The following is a 21,311-nucleotide window of genomic DNA, read 5'->3' on the forward strand; positions in this document are numbered from 1 at the left end:
CTCAAAGATTCATAAACTTCGAACATAATAATTTTCCAAAAATTTGAAATTAAATTTATCAAAAAATTGCTAAAACTGGGGTCATTAAAGTATTGATAACCATACCATTAACTCTAGAAACTCTGCAACAGCTTATTATCAATGGAGTAGGTCTCTATGACCCTGGTGCCGGAAAAATGAAACCTTCAAAAAGATTCCAAAAACTTGCAAACATTCCAAAAAATTGCAAACATTTTTATGAATTGCTGATATTAAACTCTTGAAAAGCATTCCATTACATCTAGAAGCTATGCAGTAACCATAGAGGAGGTTTGCTGGCTCTTGAGGCTAGTTACACCTAAAAAAGACAAAAACTTTAAAATTGCCAATATATCAAAAACTGCCAAAATTTGTGATATTAAAAAGTTGAAAAATATTTCATGGTCCATAAAAACTTCTAAGTAAGTTATTTTCAAACCCCTAAGGAGGTTTTCTGACCCCTGGGTCTGGAGAAACTTGAATGAAAAATAACAAATGAAAAAAAAAATTGGACGTTTTGTCAAAAAAATGCTAAAAATCGTGTTAAAATTTTGAAACCATTCCACTACTGCTAGAAACTATGCAGTAACCTATTATCAAGCCCTAGAGTGAGTTTTTTGACATCTATGGCTTAAAGAACTGACAAAACTGAACTGACAAAAAATTTTCAAAAAGCTTGAAAAGAATGTGAAAATTAGTATAAAATTGCGTGATTATAGGGGGGGGGGGGGGGGGTTGATGGGGGAGGGTGGGGGTGGTCAACAGTGGAGTGGGGGGGGGGCGACATCGCGGTGGGGGGGGGGGGGGGTTGGGCAATATTGGGGGGTCAACAGTGGGGGTGTCTTCCTTCAATCTCTAAGAACCGCCCTTCACATCATAAGTCACATCATAAGTCTACAAAACAGTTTGAGCTGAAACATAGCTGAAAGGCTCTAAGAGCACTGAATGCCCGCTGTGCGCTACCTGTTTATCCCGTTTTTGAGGACGAAAAGCGTCAGACGAAAAATCGGTCAAGCGAAAATCGCATAAAAAATGACAAACAGGACTAATATAATTGGTTACAAACTTCGTTTAGTGCACTTATTGAACTCAAGCGTGAATAAGTAAACCTCACGAAGTCGAAGAATGTTCCAGATGAAAGTGCAAAACTTTTGCTCGATGAAAGAACACATTTTGCAAACATTTTTATTTTCAATCTTTTTGAATGCTTGGGTGGATAGATGGTCGGTGACAAGCAACATTCGCCAAAAACTTTAAGCACTTTCTACGAAGCAAAAAAGAATTTCAGCTCAACATTTACGCTACGAACAGAACTCAAATGATATGGACAATGCTATGCTCCAAATTTGGCAAATTGCAACTTTAATCCTCAAATTTAGAAGTCTTCCCGGCCATATAGGCTTTATGCCTTATACATGTTCTTTCTCGGTGAGAACTCCAATCATTTTGACACATTGGTAAGAAAAATTACACGAGCAACAGGACGTATGAGAGAACCGAAGCAATCACCCCCTTAGACAACCCAAATTGATTAGCTTTTACACGTCTTAATTTAAATAGTCAATCAAAATATCAAAAGTAGCTAGTTCATCGCAGTTCGTTATTGATGGTTGAATACACTTCTCTTGCGGCGGCTAAAAATGACAGTGGAATATCAAGTTAATCATTGATCACGTATAGCAATACGCTACAAATTAATGTGCTAGTTACAATTTACCTTTGTTTCTAGTTTTACAGTACTTTAGGTCAAGTTAATCAAATTTCAGTAAGTCATTTACTTGAATTCTATATGTGAAAATCAGTGCACCAATTGTCCGTTAGGCTATTGTGTTGGTCATGCAGATAAGTTTTCAGCTCATTTTCCGGCAATGCTCTTGATCAAGTCAACCACACGGTGACTGTATCCGTATTCATTGTCGTACCTAAATAAACAAAACATTTCACTCAAACTTCCAACAGTTAATTTTTTCTCGGTACCATTATTGGCTCATCAATTTACTTTAAAAACCTGCCTGTATATCAATTCTATGCCAAAAAATTTGGAACTTCGGATCTTCAACTTCTACTTAATACACTACGTCAAGGGGAAAATTTTTTCCCCAAGGGGCAACAGAAGTCTTGGATGAACAAATACGAGCATAGCTGGTAGACGGCTACAAAATATCCGCACAAAAGACCGCTTAGAGACGACCGAGGCCAAAGACATGATTTACTGCCAACATTTGTATCCTCAAAAGTACAACGCACATGTTCATATTGCTCACCTGGTTTAAGAATCGAAGTGTTGTTGAATTCGCTGTTGGATAGTTTGAGTCATTACTAATGTAACAGTAGTGCACGCATAAAGTGACAGGCAAGCAAAAATTTCCTTGATAAAATGGTTTAACATTATAATTACTATTTTATTTAGGAAAATTCTTGCTTGCCTGTCATGTTTTGCATGCAATATTTCAGGTGTTTTTCAGCAAGGAATGGCGAGGCAGTTTTTGGAGTTACTTTATTAATTTTTTTATTACGTCAGAATAGTTCAAGTCAGAATTATTACATTAGGATATTGAAGTAGAACAACTTTATTCAAGGAGGCGACTAACTTCAACCAATCAAACGCCCATGGGCTCGTAAAACTACTATAAAAGCCTAAATGCAAAAACGTCGCATTAGTTTCAAAATGTCAAGCAACATTTCTGATAATCAATTAACGAGTCAGATTTAGGTTGTGGCCAAAAATTGAATCGAAACAACCGCAGCGCAAATTAATTCCTCTCATAACGATTAATTTTCAAACCCACGTCTTTAAAATAAGTGACCCTACATCTTAAAAATTGAAGTTCTCTACTCTCACAAAATTGAACTTTATCAACGTGCAGCATTGACTTTTACATCCTTGTTTCACCAACACAACCGTTAAGCAGTAGTAGATAAAACAAGGGAATCAACCACCAGTAAAATTTGTCCCCTTCTTCTAACGCTAATCGCGCATGTCGAATCGGGCCAAATTTTACTGTTTGTTGATTCCCTTGTTTTATCTACTAAAATCAATTATTAAAAAATAAAATAAAAAATTAAAAAAATCAAAGCAAAATTTACATTTCACTCTTTAAGAGCGATTCACTCTTTACGGGGTGATTCCTGAGTAGGGAGATCACTCTTTTTCACTCTTTAAGAGCGAATCACTCTTTTTTGATGTTTATTTTATTTTTCTATATTTTTTATTTTAAATTATCTATACTCTTCATTAAATTTATATTCTTTTACTTTTTCTATATTTATTCCATTATTCATAAGAAATGATACATAATTATAATACTTACACGAACAACTTTCCCCAGTTTGGGTAATAACAGATCTGGGAACCAGTTCCACTGATCTGTTAAATTTCTACTAAATCCTCTAGTTAATTCTTTATCTGGATGTTGTTTCTTTACATGAGCCCGTATCCCATCATATCTCACAACAGAAGTACAATATGGACAATTAACAAACAACTTCTACACGTATACTTACTCTCATCAAAATCAGTTAATGGTTTTACATAATTACATTTATTACAATTTCTAATTAAGATTTCTGTTTTAAAGTTAGGGTTAAGGTTAAGGTTAGGGTTAAGGTTAGGATCTGAGTTAGAGTCATAGATAGAACCAGAACTAGAACCAGAACTAGAGCTAGAACTAGATTTAATTTTTAAAGAACAACCCCCTGGAGAAAAATTATTAGCACAAATACCACTTAGTATTATATTACCACACATACATTTATCAGTTTTATCTTTATGACATGATTCATAATGATATTTTAAAACAGCAATGTTTCCATATTTATAGTTACACTCTAAACATTTGAAAAGCATTTATAATAGGGTAAACTTTAATATTTACCTATCATTTCTGGGGTAATATTTAACCATGATTTCAAATCTTTAGTATTATCTTTAGATGTGATACACTCTGCTAAATATTTATTTCCTAACGTATTGAGTGTATTAGTTTTACATCTCTCATCTAAAATCAATTCAAGGTCTAATTCTTTTTTATCTCTAACAAAATTTATAATCTCCTCTAAATTCTTCATTATTTCCATATAGTCTGGTTAAAACTTTCCCCCCTTTCTATTTAAAGTCCCATCCTCGTCGTCTATATATTCTTCTTGTATTGTATTTCGTAGATCAGTGAACGAATTTTGTTCGTGGTTTACCAAACTGCTTCGCAGATTGGGCTTTGCCCATGTTTCACTATCAGCAAAGCTACTTCGCAGATTGGCAAAGCCACTTCGTGAATCATTATCCAACTCTTCTCCATATCCAACGTTAACCAATGTATTTACTCTACTCAACATTGTGCTTGCTCCCATTGCTACACTCCCAGCATTTCTCGATATTATATCAGGATAAACATAACTAAATATAATTAAACCTGAGCTTATAATTCCACCAATATTTGATAAACTTTTTGTAACCTTTCCCATAATCATTTCTTTAGTTAGAACATCATTCTGCATTTTAATGTTATTTAATTTAAGCAGTTTATTAAAATAAAATATATAGTTATGATTAATAACATTTCTATCTGTAGCATTTATCATGATTGGTTTCATATATGCTATAAGTTTATTTATATCTTCTCTTTCTAATTCATCTTTTAAACTAAGAGCTTTTAAATCAAGGAAACCAACTCTTGAATCATGAATCTTTGTTCTATTACTATTAATAATAATAAAAATATTTTCCTTCTTATATTTAATTATACCACAACGAAGATCATTTGACATTCCATCTGTACGACTATAATGGTTACTATTTAACTCACTAATTATTTTACTAAATTCATGTTCACATTTATATATCTCATTAAAGTTTTTAAATAGATCAGGTCCATTATAAGTTGTTAAATAAATAGTATCACAACTCATTCTTGCTGCATTAATTATTTGAGCTGGTTTATGACACATTACAATCATTGGAAGATTATAATGTCTTCCTTCAGTAAAATAATAAGCTAAATCCTTATTTAACCTATCACCCATATCAAGTAATATTACACAACTTTGAAATTTATGCATATTATTTTTTGTGATCATATATCACATTTATCAAACCCAGTATAAATAGACTCGGGATCTATCCAGTCTCTGTCACCTTTACACACTATAACTATATTTTTAGCTTGGTCTTGTTTTTCGTCTTGGTTTTGGACTGAATATAATTTCAAGTATTGTCTAATAAAATGTTTTCCCTGTACCAGTTCCACCATAAACAATAGTATGTAATGGTGACTTTTCATATTCAATTCTAACTAGACTCCGATTCATAAATCCACCAAAGCTTTCTTCTAGTTTTGAATATTTACTTGGTATTGAATCATATAATAAAAAACAAATTCCAATTATAATAAGAAAAAAGTATACCACCTTTATCCATGAAATTTATTATATAAAAATTCTTATCCTAACTTTTGAGGAATTCAATAATAAATTTAATATTGATAATAATGCTATGAGTGATATCAGAATAAAAGATATAGGTAATGATATAAGTCTAACACCAACTGAAATTGTAATGAGAGATCAAACTCCAGATAACACAAGTGAACCTAACGTCAACATTATTGTCAATCTACATCCAACTGATGGTACACATTGGGTTTTAGTTATAAGAAAAGGCGGTCCTGTGTATTACTTTGATAGTTTTGGCGTTGAGACCCCAACATTATTTTTAGAAGAATATGTTGATCTAGGCTCTAATGAGAGAAAACAACATGATGAATCTTATTGTGGGGCTTATTGTTTATATATGATCTATCTTATTGATAGAGGATTTAGAATTAAAAGTGCTTTGAATATTCTAGTTAATCAATGTAAAAATCCAGGAATGTATAATGAGTTTTTGTTTAGGTTGTAATGCTAATGTTAATGATAATGTTAATGATCTACGAAGTAGCTTTGCTAATAATGTTAATGATGATGATGATTTTAATGATCTACGAAGTAGCTTTGCTAATAATGTTAATGATAATGTTAAGGATAAAGATAATGTTAATTATAATGTTATTGATAATGATCTACGAAGTAGCTTTGCTAATAATGTTAATGATAATGATGATATTAATGATAATGATAACGTTAATGATAATGTTATATATCAATTTGATGAAAAACATGGCGAAGCATCGGTGGAACCGGTTCCCGGATGCACGAAGTCCTATCAAAAGGGTAAACCTACCAACAAAGAATGTCTTAGTAACAATACTTCTATAAACACAAATGAAGATCTACAATCATGGCTAAATGATGATGATATAATTACTGAAGCCACATTCCCAGATAACTTTAGATGTATAATATCTGGTCCTAGTGAATGTGGTAAGACATTCTTAATAAAAAAACTAATTCTAGCTTAGTATATATTTTGATAAGCTATACATCATTGGACCTACTGGTGATCAATACAATGGATTAGAAAGAATAAACCCCAAAGCAATTATAGAATTTATTAAAGATATAAAAGATTTACCATCTCCCGATAAACTACCCAAAGACAAAGAAACTAATAATATTCGATGATGTTAGAGCCAAAGAACCAGTTATTAATGAATACTTTTGTAGAGGTAGACATAATAATAGCAAAATGATATATCTTAATCAAAACCTGTTCTCTCTGGATAGGCAGAGTGTTCGAGAGAACTGTAATCTGTTTATTTTATTTGAACAGAGAGGTAAAGTCCTAGCATCCATATATCAAGATTTCTTTAACTATTAATGTTGAACTTAGTTATAATGATTTTGCTAATATATGTAATAAGTTATGGAAAGAGCCTTATAATTATATTGTAATTGATATAACTAAAAATAAAAATATTAATGGTAAACTAAGAATTAATTGGTATCGGAGAGTTTTGTAGTTTAGTTTAAGTTTATATCTACACCAGATCAACGAAGTTGCTGTGTTAACACAGATGGACCTTTGTCAGCTGACTACGTCAGATCAACGAGAAGTTGCTGACTACGTCAGATGTAAAGTAAAACTTAATACATCACCATTAAAGTCTATAGGTCTTCCATGCTCATCTTTAATATGAAACTCTATATAATCTATTCTATCTTTATAGTTATATTTTGATATAAGACATTAGTTGGTATAATATTTTTTAGATAGCCTGGTGGTTCTGTTAGAGTAAAAGTATATAGTATGCCTGTGTTATTCCCATTATCTTTAACACCAGATATCACATTACAATGAATGTTAATAGTACTAAAACCCATAATATCAACAATTTTCTGAGATGTATATTTACCTTGTTCATATACTATTTTTCTAAAGCCTAATATTGGGGCTATTGAAATTTCTATGTCAAAGTTAATTGCACCTTGTTTTACTTCCATTAAACTTCTCATGGTATTCTTATCAGATTCTATTATAACATTACCATTAGTTTCTTCTTTTATTAATTCTGCTATTTCGAATAATTCATATGCTCCTGGTATAATAGCTAAAACACGGGTATCTGACCATGTTTCACCCTTGATATCATATATGAATTGATTGTTCCTCCTATTCACATTAAACACCGAATTATAAACAGATAATCTAATTAAACCTAATTTTGATAAATATAGGTTCACTGAAGTTAAACTTTTCTGTTGGCTTTATCATTCTAAAGTTAAGTGTATGCTCTTCTTTAGTTTTAGTTAAAGCTTCATGTATATTTTGCAGTTCTTAAGCTTAAACTATCGGAGAAGCCCCTTCGTGGATCAGTCATTTTTTATCTTATAAAAAAGGATTTTAATTTGGATACAACTTATGGTTATAATAATGATAAAAGTAAGATTATAAAATATAAACCAAATAATCTGGCAACAATGAATACGGTTAATACCAATATTATTATGCTGGTGGTGTATTTGCTAATGATGCTAATATCATACTAGTTAATTATGGTATGATGGCGTTGTTTAGTTCAGTTAAACTTGAAACTAGTGGTGGTAGGACTATTGAATATATAGATCATTGTCATCCTAATCTATTGATGTATAAGTTATTAACTAGTATTGGTGATGAATATGAGAGTGGTTTTGTTAGAAATCAAGGCAATAGAGATAGTCAACTTAAAGGTGACCATATTGCTGCACAACGAGGTCATATGTAAATGATGATTAAGATGAGTGATCTATTTGGTTTCATAAATGATTTAGAAAAGATTATAGATGGTTTAGGATTTAAACTAATATTAATAAGAAATAAATGATAGAGCTCTATTTAGAGTTAATGCTAATCCTGGCGCATTTGCTAATGATGGTAATATAGAAATTAGAGATATATCATGGTGTGTGCCCAGTATTGATCCTAGTAATGACAGAATTATTGTGTAAAAGGGTTTAAATAAAAAGAATAATGTAGACTTTAGTTATTATGAAAGACAGACATTTTATAAAAATGTGCCCAATGCTACTAACTTCTTGTTTGATCTAGGTATGGAAAGTGGTTTGGAAAGACCACAATATATAATAGTTGGTTTTGAAAATAATAATGTTGATGAACAAACTCATGATGCAAGTACATTTGATGTAATGAATGTTACTGAATGTTATTGTAAGATTGGTAGCGAGTTTTATCCTGAGGATAGAATGAATAATAATTATGGTACTAATAATTATAATGAGGCTTTTAAAGAGAATATGTATTTGATACCAGATATCAAAGTGATCATATAGGTCCACAACCAATACAACTTAATTTTAAATTTAGTGCTGCAATTGCAGATGTTATATGTCATGCATTACTATTAACTAGAAAGGTTATTACTGTGAATAGTGATGGTAATAAGATGGTTGATATAATCTCAGAGACATAGTCTTAGTTATAATTAAGTCATAGTTATAACTATAACTATAGTCCTTGTCATTATTTCCTACTAGTCTTAACAAAACCCTTAGCATAAATAACATCTAATTTCTTTTTTAGAGATAGACCCTTAGCTTCAAGCTTAATCTTAGCCTTGGGCCTAACCTTGGGCTTAGGCTGAATAACAACAAAAGGATTATACTTTTTAAATTCCATTATTTTTTATATAGAAATGAGCCTATTAAAAAACTAATTCATATTGTGTTGGAGGTAGACATTATAGTGGTACTAATAACATAAGAGGTTTTATTACTTCAAAAGGTACTAAAATGTTAAAGGGTAATTGTGTTAAGTGTAAGAGAAATAAGTCAATGACTGTCAGGGATGCAACAATAGAAGCTGAGGGATTAAAAGATTTCTTTAAAAAGTGTTGGTAGGGCTACAGTTAATTTTGGAAAGAAGGTTGCCAATAATCCAGTAAGAGCATTAGAAATAGCAAGCAACATAGGAAGTGCAGCCGCATCTAGAAACCCTAGAGCTGCTTTATCAGCCACACCTGATTTAATTAAATTTGCAACTACTGGTGAAGGTATAAAGTTAGTACAAAAAGGAAGAGGGTTATACTTAGGCACAAAGAAGAGATAATTGTTTGATTATGATTATGATTATATTATGTTTATGATTCTGTTTATGATTATGATTATATTTTATTTATGTTTATGATTATGATTATATTTATATTATGTTTATGATTATTGATAAATATTAATACTAATATTATTATTACTAAATACATTATTATAACTAAACACTAACAACTTTAGTTTAAAAAACACTCAGCTTGTTTTTCTTGTTCTTCTTATAATACTCATATACCTTAACTAATTCATCATACTCATCATTATCTATTTTATTATCATTCATTGATTTAGTATATAGTCTACTAAACTTGTCACTAAACTGTTTACTTAAAATATACATTTTTAAATACTTTATAATTTTATTTCTAATTTTAGTATTAATTGTTTTTGATAATGAACCACAAACAGTTGCCGTAGCAAAAGCTGTTGGTATAGAATAAGGTAATCCTATACCTGTTAATTCAACTGAGGTTGATGTTGCAGTTGTTGCTATAGATGATAATACTATTTCTGTTATCTCAACTACGTTAATATAATTCTTATATCTACTTAACTTCTTATTATAGTTATTAGTTTCAGTTTCATAATAATTTCTAATATCTTTTATAATGTTAATATTGTTGTTAAATTCATTATTAGCTTGAATCTTTTCGTTTATGTATTGTTCATTAACGGTTGACAAGTTGGGATATAGTAATCTCTCACTCGGTGCTGTTGGGTTAGTCATAGTTTCGGTTATTTTAATTTAAAAAAATTCTTTATTTCTTTCGTTATATCTTGTTTAAAACCATAATGCTTCTCTAGACTTTCTTGTTCTTTATTATCAAGTAACGTACTTCGTAAAAGTATAGCAATTATATATTGTACTATTGTCCTTTTATTCTTTAAAAGGGCTTCATCTATAAAAGAATTAGTCTTTTTATTAAGTTCTTTAAATTCTTTTAGCCCAGTAGTAAACGTTTCATCTAGTTGTATGTTAGTGATATTCTGATTAAACTTATTATTATCAAATTCTTGTTTTAATTGATTATATTTAGAGATAGTATCTGCAGCAACTTTATTACAAAACCTAAGCAATTCTGACTTCATTTGTTGATTCAATAAACTCATTAGTTCTTCATTAACTTGTGTTTCATTTAGTTGTAATGTTTTAGTTGTAACTTTATCAAAGTCACCCTTTCTTAGTTCAGATATGTTTCGACGTAAAATGTCTATTTTATTAGATGAGGATAATAAGTTAATGTCACAATACTCTTTATTAACAACATTTTTTTCATCTATCGGAGGATTTACAATTGTAATTTTATAGGTATCCTTCATATCAATATTATCATTATCTTCTAGGAATAACCCACGAGCCTTACATAGTGTTAAGTTGTTTGCTGATGTTGATCCGAGAAGCGGGTTCACCGATGGACCTCCGGTCATGCTTCGCCATTGATGTTTAGCCTGATTGAATCTGTTTCTTGTCATCTTTGTATTTGTTTACAGAAAGATTTATATTTAATGATTCTAAAACTTCATTATTAGATTCAAAGTCAAACTCGGATTTTAATATTTCCTGTTCGTAATATTTACCTTCTATTATTTCTCCATTAACATCTTCTATTTTATATGTTGGTGGTTGTGTTTTTAGAACTTCATTAACTTTAAACAATTCTCTATTCCAATTAGAAGTGTAACCTTTAGAAGATATTACGTTTATCTACATTTCTAACATAATCATCAACTTTAAGTTTAGGTTTAATATTCTTAAAACTAAAAGTGTATTTAACTTTATCAGGATTATTAGAAGCATCAACTGGTGTCATATTAATTTGTTGAGTGAATGTTATTGTTATATGTTACAACAGCATCATTTATTATATTTACCCAATTACCATTGCTATTGATGAACATAGGTTTATTTATTATGTGTAATAATGTTCTATTAAATCTCTCTATGAATACAGCCTTTAAATCACTAAGTAGAATATAGTTTTGTTTCATATTCTTTAAGTAAAGATTTAAATGTTTTATTGTAAAACTCAATACCTCTATCTACCCATAACTTTTCTGGTTTTCTAGGTTCAGAGCCACCTTGTGGATGTTCACTTAATACTATTTTAAAACCATTAGTTATAGATAAACCAGATTTATTCTTTAATGGAATAGTCCATGCATATTTTGTGAATATATCTAACAGTTAATATAAACTTAGAATTATTATGTATTTACTTAGAGATGACTTATCAATTAAATCAGCTGACCATGTTTCATCTTTATACAATGGTATTATTCTTTCTCTTCCAAACTTTGTTATTCGAGGACTGAATACTTCTTTAGCTAGTTGTGTTTGTTGTTTTTCTATCATTATTTACCATAGTTAAAATCAAAATTATCTAGTTGCTCTTTATTAATAAAATTCATAGATAATAGTTGCTTAGATATATCTAGCATTTCATCATATAATCCATCATGACCAGCTTTTGTTTCTAGTATTAATAATTTTAATCTTTCTATTAAACTATTTGGATCTGCCAAGCAGGTTCCCTGATCCACGTAGTGGTGGCAACTTTGTTGGTTAGGGTTGCTATTTAATCCCCTACCATATACATCTCTTATCCCTATTATACGTTTTATTGTTCTATATCTAGCGCTTTTCTTATACCCTTTTTACTAAATCATATTTAATATCCTTTAAAAACCTTTTAATTTTGTTTTCATCTTCCAACATTATCATTATATGTTATATTTGATTTAGTAAGAAAATCAGTAAATCCTTCTGAAAACTCATACATTATCCCTAACTAAAAATGAACCCTGCTCTAGAGTTATATCAACACCATTCATTTTATATCTCCTAGGTAAATCTACGAGTTCTAATTTTAATTGAGGATTAGTTTGAGCCCCCATGTCATGAAGAAGTTTGGCTGTCTTTGTATCAACAAAAACTGGTGCAATATCTTGAGTTGCCTTTATAGTCCCCTTTAGCGTTTCATTAATCTTGGAAGTGTTTTCACCGATCTGGGAACCAGCTTCCTGGATCTGCGAAGCAGTTTCACCCATCCGTGAAGCGGTTTCACCGATCTGGAAACCAGCTTGCTGGATCATCTTAGTTTGTTTATCTAACTCTTGATTTTGCCAATCTATTGCTCTCAATGTTTGTTCACTTAATGCTAGATTGTGTTCATTGTTTGCATTTAGTGTTTTAGTTAAAGGATCAAATAACTCTATTTCACCATAATATTCCTGTTGTTTTAATTTATCTTCTAATCGATTTCTTCTGTTTTGTTTTTCTAGATTATTTAATTCTATAAGTGTTTCTAGTTTAGTCATTTTTTACAATTATAATAAATCATTATATAGTGTAATGGCGGCAAGGATTAACTTTCTATCATCATTGATTGTTAATTCTTTAATATTATCTATGAACGATTCTAATGATTCTTTACTTACATCTAACCCTAATTTTATTATTAGCTCTATTGGAGTAGTATTAATCAGGGAACCTGCTTCGCAGATCTTTTTTATTAAATCTCTTTTGAATAGATAGATTCTCATCATGAGGATAACTTTTTATATTGTTTACATAAAACCTTTCATCAGCAAATAAATTTAAACTAATCTTACTTGTTTTTGTTGTTGTTATGTTATCGCCAATTTTTTGTATTCTACATTCATCTACTGTTCTCTGTGTATTATTCATTAATGCATCATAATAATCTATGTGCCTAGCATTATTATGCTTCTTTATTCCTTTTTCTTTAGTGTTTTTAGGATAATTTTTGAAGCTATGTTTTGGGGGACAATGCTATAAATTCCTCAATAATCCTACTCCCCAGCTCGTGCTTAAACTTGCCGGGGACTTTATTAGTTTTTATAGGTATATCAGGCAACCCGCTTGGCTTGCCACGAGCAGAGCTCGTTCAGGGATCTAGATTACTTAAGTCTATATGCTCATCACTAACTTTACCTTCACTATAACTTAATACGAAACTGTCCGTATCCATATAATAGAGTTTTGCTAAGTTCGAGTATTGTTACTCCTACATATACAGGTGAGCTATATTCTATTTTTTTCTTTATATATTCTATTTGGCTAAAATCTCTATATCTAGTTATATTCTTAAATGTTGGTTTACTTACACTTTTCATTATCTTTTCTTCAAGCAAGAACTTGCTTTGAAAGAAGTGTAGAGTATTCATGCACATTCTTCGATATAATGAGTTATTCATTAATTTCCTTACATCCTTTTCTGCTTCAGTTTTGGCTGTTGCTCTTTTATGTATTGTTTTGTATAAAATCTACATAAATAATCTTGTTTAAATTTAATTACTATGTATTTTAGTTACTTTTACTCCCATCTTAACATAGGACTTTAACATCCTATAATGAAACATATATTCTGTTTTGTTGTTTTGGTCTAAGATTAATTTCTCTGATCTTGCCTTGCCTCCATCTCTTTCTCTGTAACCTAATTCATTATCATTTATCTTTCTCTTATTAGGCATTAGTGCTAACTGCTCTGTTCTCTCTTTACATTCATTAGTATAATCAATATCACAAACTATATAGTATACAAGATCACTATCATCTGGAGTATTCAATATTGTATCTAGAGTAGTAGTAGTAGTAGTAGTAGTAGTAGTAGTAGTAGTAGTAGTAGTAGTAGTAAATTGGAAGTCCTTATGAGGTAACTTTTGCATCATTGCATAACCATATAGGTTGTTTGCGTCTATGTACCATATGGAGTTACCATCACTGTTATCTATATATCTATCACCCATTATTCCACATATACCACCTCTTTGCTCCAACAAAATCATCTAGCATTTCTTTATCTTGTAATGTATCTAATGTTACACCGCTTGACATTAACCAACAATCAAAACTATAACCTGGGAGACTTACATAGTGTAGGGGATTGAGCTTGAATTCTTTCATGCTGTTTAACATATTCATTCATGCAATAGTCTAATATTTCCACATCATTCTGTAAATACTCTATAGTTAGATCTTTTCCAGTTTTATGACTGTTTTCATTATTAAAGTAATCTACTTCTTGTGTTGGGAATTTATTATGTAGAGAAGATTTAAAGTCTTCTCTTTTTAGATTACCTATAGCTTCTTGCTAGGTAGCTTTGCTACCATTGGCAGCTTCGCTGTCATAATCATCTAAACCAAAGTATTCATATGGATATAATGTTTGTTTTACATCCGTATATCTTTGCCATTTGATCTAGAGGCATAGCTAGGAAGTTGTAACTATCTAAGAATTTGAGACAACCAATGCTAAACATCTTACACTTACCAGCAGCTAGTGGTATGTTATCTGCTTTTTTATCATTATTCTGTTTAAAGAGTTCACTTTATACTAGGTTGAAGTCATAGCCAGAGCCATTATGGAATATTACTTGAATGAAGTTTTGTTGTTTGTATCTTAGATTACATATTTTACATGCTGGTCCTCTATTTTTACCAGTTTCATGACAATGATCTCTTACTTTATTAATACATGTTTTGCTGCAGATATGACAAGTGTTATTAGTTTCATGATATAACTTATCTTCTGTGAATATCATTTGTTTGTTGCGCTTGAAGTTATTCCCAGGTTCTATTTCTAATAGATCTCTAGCAAATCTTTTGATGCAGCCTAGACCGAAGTAGTGTTTAAAGTTACCTTGCCAGGTGTAACCCACAGCTATTGGAATATGTTCAGCTATTACATTTTAAATCATTAGTTGAGACCTCAACAATGCAACATTCTATATCGGCAGTTATATTTTTTATCTGACGTTTGTGTTCATTTATAAAAGTAACATGTTTTTTCTTAGGACATACAATCTCTGGTTTGGATGAGTTGTTGCATTCGTGTTTATCATATTTAATTTGTGAGTTAAACCAATAGGTACACCTATCACAATAATAATATTTAATGTTATTTTTATTTGGTCGATCTAACAGGGTTTCTATATTTTTTATTAGGGCACAGTCTTCTATTTGACCATTACTCCAAACTAGTATTCTTACATCTTTTCTATCTTTATTAAAATCATCCACTTGTTTAAACAATTCTACTTTGCCCCCACTACAAGGTGTGTATACCCAAATATTATTATTATACAATTTCTGTATTCTTAATATATAAGCAAAATCATCTTCATGTTGTTGTCTTGGTTCAATTACTTTACATATTTACTTTCTCGAGTTGCATGGTGTGGGGCGGGATGTAGCCAAGCAGTTATAGTTAGTTTTAAGCAATTGTATTTACAACTACGTATATTTAATATCGATTTAGAGTTTTTGAGATCGGCCGGTAAGTCTTAACTACCAATAGATGCCTTGGTTGGTTCAATGTTTAACTTAATACTTCTTATTCCAAGAAACTCGAAATCATAACCATAACCTTCATATATTTCCTTTTCATTATCTAGCCAATACTTTAAATCTCCATTTTCATATATTGCGTTATTAATAATATAGTCAGTATTGAAAAATATTTTAGTAGTTTTAACTTCTTCTTTGGTTCTCTTCCTATACTCACACTCGGTTGTGATCTTATATTTAAAACTCTAACTTTTCTGAACTGGTAACAGTTTTTAATTTCTTCTAAAGAGTAATTAGTTGCTTCATCTATATCTTCAATGTAATTCCCACCTTTATCTGTAATATAAAACTCTCTCATGTTCTGACTGGAGTTTATATCGAAGTCTTCTGTGTTTTCTAGATACTTACGATTATGACTATATGAGTGAGTAATTAGAGCTATTTTATTCCTAAATTCTTCATGACATTCTTTACATTTAAACTTAATTTTAGAGTAGATGTTGTATTCGGGTAGGGGTACCCCTTTAGATTTAGTTTTAATAATATCCTTAGTGTTAACTTTAGTTTTGTAAACATAATCATCTTCATCCGAATTATACACCCTCTCCGAGATTTCTTCAGACTCCAACAGATTTCTTCAGATTCCTTCAGACTCAAACATTTTCTCCAATAGTTCCTTATGTTTGAGATCGTATGATTGAGGGCATGTTTGAGATCGTATGATTGTATAAGCCCTTCTTTGTTTCAAAGGATAGATTACAGACATCGCAGTTTATGACACTAGTATTAGTTGAGACATGATGTATTTATTTAGGGAAATAATCAAAAAATAATTTTTCGAAAAATGAAATTGAAATGCGATAAGTGTATAAATAAACCTTGGAAAGAATGTTGTAATAATTGTAAAGAATTAGAATATTCTCGTTATGTATGTAAGAATATGGTTAAAGTGAAAGATTATATAGAACATTTGGGATATCATTATTCTGATCCTGATCAATATCTAACATGTAGTATGTGTAATATTTATAAACATATATTATATAGATTTAGAAATAGGAAATGTAGACTATGTATTTATCTTCATAGATATAGATATGGTCACACTAGAAATCAATTCAGAGAGCAGGTTTATAAGTATAATATTCAAGAAGACACAAAAACACTAATCACTGTTTCCACCGATCTGTGTTTTTGACTGTGCTCTTTTTGTTCACTTTCATATTTAGCAACCACTAATAGTATAAGAAGTCAATAAGCTTGGTTTAACATCGCATTACACATCAGTGTAACTTCTTAGCAGATCGAATGAAAAGTGCATGTCATGCTAAAATGTCCGCCACCATTGACAAAGAAAGCCACCACCACTAACAGAATGATATCAAACAAGTGAATATTTCGAATATATGATGCCCTTAAAAATTAGCTAGTAGAGTATTTAAAAATTTTATTTAATTTTTAATAAATTATACAAAGATTTCAATTGAACAGAAGGATTTAAATATTACTTTACTTTCACACAGGTGATTACTTGGGAAAGGATAACTAATTTTAAGTTAAAAATCATGTCAGAATATTCTAGAAAAAAGAATGTTCTAGAATAATTCTCCATGAGGGGACCTTTATTCTCCACGGCACTTTTTGGCTATTCATGAGTTTCACTTCACTACAAAAACTAGCGAAAAATTTTAAACAATTTTCGTCATTTGACGAGACTTTAATAACTGGAGCTTTATCATGCACTTCTTCATCTGAAGAAAATCTAAACGAGTTGACTAATTTAACTCAAATGATTAAATTTTGTAAGGAGAACAAATGCATACCCGACAACACCGCAGAACTTGAAAGTGAGACTGGAAAACGATTTAAAACAGAACTCTTCCAGTTATTCCTCTCCAAGTTCAAGAAGGACCTACTAAGTTACGAGCATCAGGAAACACTGGAAAAGTTTGAAGTGAATGTGCCGGAATATTTATCTTTCCACAATAAACTCAGGAATTCATTCAATATCGGTGAATTTGAGTCTTATCTCACTACAGTCAATAACATGGAGGGAAAGCTGAATCGTTTATATCTACTGACAATTTCTGTCAGAGGATACATATGGGGGAAAGTGAAACAAAATTAAGAAAACAAGGATATTCCCTGGAAAAAACTACTGAACGATAAAGGATATTCCTACTCTAGTGTCCAGAGTTACATCAACTTCTCTCAAGCGTGTGAAGGCTATCCCAGGATCCTAGTCTCAACAGACTACTCAGAATGGAAAAAGTTCCTTACAATGTTTTTTGCTGAAGTTCAGAAGGATAGCCAGCTACAATCTAGGTGCGTGACAGAACTACAATTTTCATAAATGATAAACAAGTGATTGGTTATTGAGAAATATATTTAATATTAATATTGATATTGATATCCCTACAAATGATACACATTAATATTGATATCCTTAGTGTTAATACATTAATATATTCACCGGATTATTAAGAGTTCAGTCAGCTTAATAATTAAAATTAAGTGTTCAAGCATTCTTTAGTTGCACCCTCCCCCACAGTTGCCATTAAGAAAGGTCGAGCAAAACTGCCGTAGCGTGCTAAAGGCGAGTCAACCTTTTAGCAAGACCTCTCAAGACTCGGCTCGAAAAAATGTACCCTGGTACATAGAATCACTCTGTTAGACATCATAGATCAATCGTTTCCAAGGGTAAAGTCCAAGTAAAGAAAATTGTTTCTTATCAATTTCCAAGCAATTTTGAGTTATTTTCAGTCCATCCGATTCTATTAAAAAAACTTTGTGAGATGATTAACCTGATTTATTTCAGTATAGTTTGGCATATTAGATATGAAATTAGGCTTAAAACTAGCTTTGAGAACTTTTGGATATTAGTGTATGAAATGCATAAATTATACTAGCTATGTACATTTTTGTACACAAAATTATGCGTGTAATATGTATTTATAGTGGTGAATATAGTAGTGGATAAAACAAGGGATTCAACAAACAGTAAAATTTGGCCCGATTCGACATGCGCGATTAGCGTTAGGAGAAAGGGACAAATTTTACTGGTGGTTGAATCCCTTGTTTTATCCACTACTTTAAGCATGGACACAGACTCTGGCATCAGCTTATGTAAAAGCTCCAAGCCAACTACCTAACTGAAGACTATTAGCCGCTAACTTAAGACTTAAAACCAACTAATAGAATTGCTCTTGAACTGGTAAGGGTTGGTTTGCTCAATCTTGAAGTGATTCTCTGGCTTGTATGGAGAAACGTATACTTATACGTACTTATACTTATTCGTACTTATACTTATTCGTACTTATACTTATTCGAGACGAAACGTATACGGATTGTGGAACATATACTTAGAGAACACAGGGTAAAAAAACACTCAGCTGCAAACAGCTGAAGACAGTCAACTAAAATTGATCAGTTAATTTGGAAAATTAAGCAGTCATTTGGTAAATTAATTAAAAAACAACGCCAATGAAACGAACCAAAATATTTGAAAATTTTCCATTTTTTACAGTTGTATTCGAGTATTCACCCATCAATTGTTCTTCAGAGCCCTTGCGATACGCTACTTATTCCATCGGGTACTACCCACGAAGGACATTTACCAAAATTATCCGATTCATTTCAGTAAAAGCTGGCCTGAAAAAGACGAAAATGTCTTAACAGGACCCATAGAATAGTTCTAAATAAACTAATTAAGAGAAAATCTAGTCCAAAAAATACAAAACAATTTACGTTCTGAGGAGCTCCCTACTCCTGCATCCAAGCTCTAGGACACCTAGACTGCCCAAATTTTTGCCACGTCATTAGTAGTTTTTAGAGGGCGGCGGTTTGTTTTGTCACCAACCTTCTCAAAATTGCCGAGCAAAACTGCTTCTTCAGTACCTCTTTTGTAAAACTATTTTTCACGTGCAACATCTACTTTGGTAGCTTTGGTATCTTATTAACTTTGGTAGCATCCATTAATTATGATGCAATATGCCGAATTTTTACTTTTTGGGGATTATGATTTTGGGATTACTATAGGTGGAATCATTTTGGTGTGCTCAAAAATTGTGGGATTGGAATTGAGGGAATTAAATCATTATGGTGCTCAAATCCGAAAGACCCTGGTTGCTTTAGCAGAATCAAAAGCTTACTCACCACGAGATCAGTTTAACGAAAGTTGGAGAGAGGGCAATACAGGCCCCAGCATCAAAGATAGACGAGTGAGTGTCACTGAGGAAGTCAGTAGACACAACTAGATCTTCCGTATAGGCCAAGATCTTGCTCAATTTTGGATCCTCGCTGGCGGCCTTCACAGTAGCCTTGATTTCATCCATCGATGCAGGCTTCGATAGTCTGCAAGTAAGATCCACAACTGACACATTTGGGACCGGTACTCGGAACGCCATTCCAGTCAGTTTTCCGTTCAATTCTGGGATAACTTTTCCAACAGCTTTCGCGGCTCCAGTGGAAGCCGGAATAATATTCTGGTAGGCTCCACGTCCATCTCGCCACTGCTTTCCGGAAGGCCCATCGACTGTCTTCTGAGTTGCGGTGACGGCATGCACAGTCGTCATCAGTCCCTCTTCAATTCCAAATTTGTCATTGATCACTTTAGCCAGGGGTGCCAAGCAGTTAGTGGTGCAAGAAGCGTTACTCAAAATATCAATACTTGGATCGTACTTGTCCTCATTTACACCGCAGACGAACATAGGTGCATCAGCAGATGGCGCAGAAATTATAACTTTCTTCGCCCCACCCGCCAAATGGGCTTTAGCCTTATCAATAGTAGTGAAAACGCCAGTCGATTCTACCACATATTCAGCCCCATCAGTTCCCCATGGAATATTGGCAGGATCTCTTTCGCCGTGAACTGCAATCGCTGTTCCGTTGATAACCAGTTTGCCATCTGCAACCTTAACTTCACCCTTAAATCGTCCATGGGTTGAGTCATATTTAAACATATATTCCATATATTTAACGTCCAGGAAAGGATCGTTTATGGATACCACTTCAACTTCTGGGTGTTCGGTCGAGGCTCTCATGACAAGTCGCCCAATTCGACCAAATCCATTGATTCCGATTTTCACCATATTTGATAGATCAAGAAAACGATGTCAGAGCAATCTGAAAAAACCTGAGTTACGTAAAAAAGCAACTAACGTCGGGCGAATTGCTCTACTAGTAGAAGACTTCAGGGCAGACGTCCTAGGTGGTTCCCCCTTTCGCAGTCCAAGTGATGGGGGGCAAGTTGGTGGGGGGAGGCAACGGTGGGGATGGGGAGTCTTCGGCTGCACGAGGCCCTTAGGGCCTAAACGTTGAGCAGGGGTGGCGATTGGTGGGGGGGGGGGGGGGGGGGGGTTATAAGTATATATCCAGTTTGCTAATCGCATACTTGGAGCCCAGTGGGCTGAAAGGCCCTATGAAAACTTAATGCCCGCTGGGAGCTACCTGTTTATCCCGTTTTTGTCGACGAAAAGTCAATTGGGTCACACAACAATTCGATCAAGCG

The 21,311-nt window shown here is 32.2% G+C and overlaps 2 protein-coding genes across 2 annotated transcripts in view; both read right to left on the bottom strand.

The window, feature by feature from the left end:
* Positions 1–21,311, bottom strand: part of LOC142339915 (uncharacterized) — a 164,542-nt gene that overhangs the window by 35,144 nt on the left and 108,087 nt on the right. The gene's annotated exons all lie outside the window — the stretch shown is intronic.
* On the bottom strand, positions 1,660–20,932 carry LOC142339865 (glyceraldehyde-3-phosphate dehydrogenase-like). The gene is made up of 2 exons (XM_075390184.1): positions 19,958–20,932; positions 1,660–1,940 (listed from the first exon to the last, which is right to left on the bottom strand). Exons 1-2 carry the CDS (start codon positions 20,890–20,892, stop codon positions 1,874–1,876), a joined length of 1,002 nt encoding a protein of 333 aa, XP_075246299.1. The 5' UTR covers positions 20,893–20,932; the 3' UTR covers positions 1,660–1,873.

This window comes from Convolutriloba macropyga, chromosome 1 (genome assembly GCF_964194025.1).
Source record: "Convolutriloba macropyga chromosome 1, txConMacr16.3, whole genome shotgun sequence".
In the NCBI taxonomy this organism is placed as follows: Eukaryota; Metazoa; Xenacoelomorpha; order Acoela; family Convolutidae; genus Convolutriloba; species Convolutriloba macropyga.

Bases quoted from the DNA above. Each gene is read 5' to 3' on its own strand.
- LOC142339865 (XM_075390184.1), bottom strand. From the start codon at position 20,892: ATGGTGAAAATCGGAATCAATGGATTTGGTCGAATTGGGCGACTTGTC. The intron at 1,941-19,957 runs GTGAGTAAGCTT...TTGTTTATTTAG, and splicing joins TTCGTTAAACTGATCTCGTG to GTACGACAATGAATACGGAT.